The sequence below is a fragment of the Struthio camelus genome, chromosome 4 (assembly GCF_040807025.1).
Source record: "Struthio camelus isolate bStrCam1 chromosome 4, bStrCam1.hap1, whole genome shotgun sequence".
NCBI lineage: Eukaryota > Metazoa > Chordata > Aves > Struthioniformes > Struthionidae > Struthio > Struthio camelus.
This window is the reverse complement of record NC_090945.1, coordinates 68637074-68643245: the sequence shown is the minus strand read 5'-3', so window position 1 is coordinate 68643245 and position 6172 is coordinate 68637074. Positions and strand designations below refer to the sequence as shown.

At 37.3% G+C, this 6172-nt stretch overlaps 1 protein-coding gene across 7 annotated transcripts in view; it reads right to left on the bottom strand.

The window, feature by feature from the left end:
• Positions 1-310: 310 nt before the first annotated feature.
• Positions 311-6172, bottom strand: part of KCNIP4 (potassium voltage-gated channel interacting protein 4) — a 434674-nt gene continuing 428812 nt past the window's right edge. For all 7 annotated transcript variants that reach the window (XM_068943280.1, XM_068943281.1, XM_009673308.2 and 4 more), the window contains one exon: positions 311-830. In XM_068943280.1, coding sequence (XP_068799381.1) covers positions 783-830 — 48 coding nt within the window. In that variant the 3' untranslated portion in view covers positions 311-782. The remainder of the gene's footprint in view (positions 831-6172) is intronic.

The following is a 6172-nucleotide window of genomic DNA, read 5'->3' as shown; positions in this document are numbered from 1 at the left end:
GACTGACACATCTAACAAGAATTAGAAATACAGTATATCGAATTCCTGATATACATGGCTTAAAAAATTGAATGCAGATATATTAGCTAAGTACAAGTAATAGAAGCTTAGTAGCGTTTGTTAGGCAGTGAATCTACCTATGTCAGTTTTTTTTTCTATTCTTTGTTATAAAATGGTTCTTGCTCTCATAACTTTTTTTTTTTTTTTTTTTTAAGAGGAGAGAAGCAAGTCAAAGGTGGAAGGCCATTGCAGGAAGATGTGCATTGCACATTGATTATAGCACTTTAACTCAAAGTATTCAAAAAAGTGAGGACTACACCATACAAATGTGAAAATAAAATACATGGTAATGCTTCTGTATAAATTAGAAGCTAACATTTAAGAAATAGAGTCAAACACCTGGAGCTGAATCCAGTACAAATGAGTAGCAAAACTAGCAGTTTTTAGTCTTGTGATGGTATCTATTTTATCTAGGGGTTGGAATGATAATAAAGCTGTATAATGTCAGGTCCTATTTTGTCTGGCTTTGGAGTAGAAATCTGACATTTTTATAACAACCTTCTTAACCACGTAGCCACTGCTGAAGTGATAAATTATATAATTTTAACAACTGGAAATTTTTTTGGAGGGGAACTTCATAATAAAAAAGGCTTATTTGCATAATACATCTCTCAGTGTAAAGCTGAGTAATTTTATTTATGATAAACATGGAAAATTCATCTTTTAGGTAATGCTGCAGAATAGCTCTTATTTGTCTGTTAGTTGCTGAGCTAATGTCTTCGTTAAATCACATTTTCAAAGAGCTGCATGGAGCGCATTATATTCTCATCCTGAAAAAAATAAAATAAAAATCATATGCCATTAGAAATGTAGCTGGCAGATATCTATAGTGAAATTGGGTAGAACTAACTAACTGTACTGTAATTAATGACAACGTCTGTTTTTTCAGCTTGGGTGGAGAAACTGTTAGAGGAAAAAGGGCATTAATTGTTCTACACTTAAATAGATAGTTGTAGGTGTTAATTAAACGAAAAACAAATCTGTCAAGAATGCATTAGAGAGTTAAGAAAATTAAGTGCAGTATTTTGGAGATTATAAGTTTATATCCAGTATAACAAAATATTATGTAGACAATAAATACACAAGGAATGGTTGTTTTATCTGAGGTGTGAATCGCGAATTGTTACATAGTATACAGTATACTATGTATTTCATAGTATGAAATTATATAGTATTTCAGTATATGAAAGCCTTTTTACCTTTCTGGAGCATCCTATCAAGTAAGAAGGGACAGTTTTAAAATACAGTAGGTTTAAGCATACATCTTTGTATAAATTAAAGAATCAGTTAATTCCCCAGATAAGACTGCAACACTCTGGCTCCTCAGCTTAGATTTTCTTTGTGTTCACCCTGAAAGTGACTGCTTTCTAATGCTATTTCTGCTTTCCAATTGCTTTGCATTGGATGGTAACAAAACCTGCTTCAAAGTTCTGCATAATGTTTACTGAAGCATCACTGTGTATGGCTGTTCCTCTCAGTAAATAACTCAGCACAGTGGTTAGGAAAAAAGAAGTCTTATAATATCTACCTTTCACTGTATAGAAGACAAAGTTTGCTTGTAGTAGCCAATGCACAGTGACACTTTGGTACGGTTACTTTCAAGAGCAAATTGCATGCTCGTTTAGCAATTGCTGATCTCCACTGTAATGATCCTCCTTTTTAATTTGACTGCACACCACTTAGTACTTTCTTGAAGGATTAATGAAGTTACCTTTAATTCTAGTAGATAACTAAGACTGACTTGGATAGCGTATTTTGGTAAGTTTCATGAAACAAGTGTAGAAGAAAAAAAATACTTCATAGATTATCACATAGTATTCTCCACTACTGTACAGAAGGCCTAGATAACTTCCTGTCATTAATGTTTCAGTCACACATAATCAATATTAACTCACAATTAAGTAATTCACTGTTCAGTCTAGCTACTGATTTGCTTTCTAGAAAGTGACAACTCTGAATAAATTTCTTGATTTCAATTAACTTTGATTCCATCTGTCATCACAAGACATGCTGTAAAAAGTAAGTGATCTGCACGCTATTTTGTGTGGATAAACTTATCAAACCCATATCTGATTTCAAAAGAAAATAATTATATAGATTAATGCTCAAGTAATTCACGTGGGAAATTTACTGAACTAAATTATTGAAAATTAAAATTCCAGTGCATTGTTTCGAAAAATCAGTATACCTTTGCAGATCACTGATTGATGCAAGGTTAAAATGTGTAGTTTAACTGGAATCAAAAATTAGCTATGTACTGCAGAAAACTGGCAAGTGCCTAAGACAAACTGCTGGCACTAGTGATGTAGATGTCGACCCTCTCCTTGCTTTTAGTAGCAAGGACTAGCCTAGACTACTTCATTAAGGCTTTGCCAAGCTTACACTTTTTTTTTTTTTTGGCTCTTTACATGTCGATTTCATTTATTTTACAGGGAAGAAGAGTTTATATCATTTTTGGAGGCAAATGTTTCTGTTGCTGAAACAGCTGCATAGATTTCCTCTGATCTATGTAAGCCCTCTCAACTTCTTAACCACAACTTTTCCTGAACTATTCTTTGAAGTATAAAAGCCCAAAATTCTAACTACTCCTTAAGATACATGGCATAGATAGTGACAGTTTTGAGCCAACTATTCCATTAGGTGATACTGAAAGTAAACTTGCACTTTTCCTCAAGGTGATGATAGACTGTGACTTACGAGGTGAACAGACTACAAGGCAACTCTGACTGCAGTGTCAGTTAATTATTTACAAGTTTTTATCTATACATTGCCAACTACGTTCAGCAAACATGCAACGCAAACAGCATGTACTGCATTTCGAAACAGTGTTTTGACACTTCCTACCCATTTTCCAGTATATATATATATATATATATATATATCTCATCACTAACAAAACTAGCAGTTTTCTAATATCAGCTCTGCTTATCTCAAGTTTGCTGTTTCTAAACAGAAATGCCCAATCTTTAGTTAAATGGGAAGAGTCTTCTCAAGCAAACATAAACTTGTCATAATATTTGGAACACAGTGGCTTTCAGTATCAGTTGCTTCATCTTCAAAGGCAAAAGCTTAATTTACACTTAAGAAAGAATTCTGAGAGATCTGTATCTTATCTGCCTCTTTTTTTTTAGTAAATTTTTCTAAATGATTTTTCATAATAGGCTTGCTTAATGATGTCTAACTCAAGAAGTTATGAGATGTTTGCATATTACATATGAGGCACAAAACCCAGATAAGTGAACTTCTGGCCTAACTTCAAGCCAGTTTTGGAGGTGGGGGGAGGGTTACTTCCCCCCCCCCCCCCAACTGAAGGCTGATATACCTTCTTTGCTATATTCAGACTAGCCCAAATCCATCAGCACTGTGTATGGAACAGTTTTTTCCCCTGCAGAAAACATCTTATCGCAGAAGCTTTTTTGTCATTAACTTTTTTGTCAGAAGTACCTTTTAGTCATTCACCCTGATATTCACTTACTTATGCACCAGGAATGTCCTACTACTTTGCCTCTTTTCCTCATGGTGCTGCTGTAGGTAAGAGGCAATACCTGAGTCAGGCCCTTTTCCATCAGCACCAAACAGCGAAAGGAGACAGTGAAAGGCAAGTAAGGACTGAGTAGGGTCTAGGCCTTGAGCTAGCCACATACCCTACTATTTCCCCAGACCTGTGCCTGTTACTTGGTAACCTACAGGTAACAAAGCAGGACAGATAGCATCCACTCTCTGAGACTCAGTTGGGCAAACCTTGGGCCAGATAGCCCCCTTTCCTCCTCCCCGAGAGCAGGGAGACACTTGGTCTGGAAGGCAGGCTGGCATTCAAGCACAGCGGTATGTGGGGGGTTGTAAGAGACGGGGGCGAGCAGAGGAATCGTGTCACACACAATACCCATCCAACATACAGCAAGGAGACAGAAACACCTTTCCTGGCCTCATTTATATAGGCCACGGGCAAAGACAGGTACTTAACCCAACCACTAGAAAAATGCTTCTGCGTTCCCCCCGCCCCCAGCCTTAAAGTAAGCATGCCACCTTGGCCAAGAGGCTTTAGCCTTAATTATCATGAAACAATGAACAGGATGCACTTCTAAGACCCACTAACCTGACTTCTGAAGCCAAATAGAGGGATGACAGTTCTCAGAGGCTGGCAAGATTTACATAAGAAAGCATTCAAATAGCAGGATCTCATAGACATTTCCTGACAGAGCAAGCTTTTAGTGTATCATAATATTCAGACTGGAGGGGATCTCAGCTTTAGCACTGGGCTGAAGGCTTTTTGTTTGGTTGGTGGTTTTTTTGTTTGTTTGTTTGTAGTGCTTGTCTCCTGGCACTGTTTTGAATCTAGCATGGCCTATAAGTTAGGGGCTGGCGAACATATCCTCTGTACATCTTTAGAATATATTTAAGTTCATCAGACGCGGCTCTGACGCTGGCTGCCATATTCATGAATAGGTGTTTCCGTTCTAAGGTCTGATGTCATATATCATGCAGATTGGCAGGGAAGGTTTTAAGCAAATTTGCTCTAATCTCAGCCTTAATGCCAAAGGAGGGTCCATAAAGGAAGGAAGCACCACAGCTGTCAAAGCAGGGAGCAGCATGCATACTGTGCCCATGTCCTGAATAACTGAATCCTCACGAGTATCTCCAAAAAAAGTTAATAGTGGAACTAGCAATGATACTGAGAGTGTGCCAAGGATGATTAAAGGTGCAGAATGGTTTCCCTAGGAGGAAAACTTAAATAAATGAGAACTGCGCAGCTTGGAAAAGAGATACTGACTGAAGATCAATAGTGTCATCCACTGTGTGTCATAACATAAAGACACACAAACAGCCTATGAAAACATAAGGCAGGCTTAAAAGAAAGGCAAATATACTACCGGAAGGATCACTTCATTTTTACTTTAAGCATTGTTAAATACTCATGGAAGATGACATATTTGAATGTGAACTCCTACAAGCTGAGAAAAGAATGGAACCTGAATGTTATCTTTTTAGATCAGTCTTGTACCTGGTAGGATATTAGAAAAAGGTTTTCCTAAGGCTATGTTTTAAAAAGGAAAAGGCTACTGCATCCTTCGTGAGAATCATAATCCTGAAAAGGCTGAAGCCACATTAACAGCGTGCACCTTATGGATCACATTTCTTAAAAGCCTCAGGTTGAATCCTAAACCCAAATCTGGGTTCTGAAACTGAATCGAGATATAAACATGAATTATGCACTTTGCTGCTCAGAAATCTTACTGTCAGAACAGAGCTTAGTAGAAAGAGAGACAAAATATTTAGGCAGCAAAATAGTTTTTGTTTCAAAAAATACTGCCATTTTTGAAGTTAAGAGCAAGTGAAGGTAAAGCAAGTAAGTGGCAAGGTGATCTGTCCACTAAGAGGAGAGAAGGGTATCTTTGTCAAGTAGAAATTTAGAGGGCATCACTCTCGCATATATTCTGAATACTTAGAAGAGGCAAATGAGAAATCTTCTAACAAATCAGAAACTGTTAATCACACTGGAAAAGGAGAAGAGAGAATTCCTTATTAAAGGTACTAATTTTCTCGTAAATTAATTGCTCTGCCCATCACCATCATTGCTGTTGTATCCAGATTAATCTTTCATTTAATTCCCAGAACTCTGAAGACCTCAGCTGGGAAAACAGAGACATGAATGTCATCTCTGTTTCTGGTGATTGCTCAGCTTTAGCAGATCCAATGAATTCGTTCATGTTGAATGAGAATGACAAACCAGAGCCATGGTCAGTGCAATAGAGCACTGCTGACATATAAGACATCTCCCCATACCCATTGTGAAGGTTATACAGAACAGCCACAGTTAGTTACAACAGCCATTTTCTTTCTTTCATACCCAAAAGTCAGTGTATCAAAACTGATCAAAGAATCATTTATTATGTTGCTATGATGTCTCTGTATCTTGCTTTTAAATCATGAGGGCAATCCTAAGGAATAACTATAGAGGCACATAAAAATAGACCACTTCCAGGGAATCTTTTCAAGGTCCAGTTCAGCTTTCCATATTCGGGATGGTTGGAAATCTGACACTGACTAGGTGAATTTACCCTGCTAGTCCTGTTCTTTCCTATCTCTTGTCTACTGCTCTTTTCTATAGGAG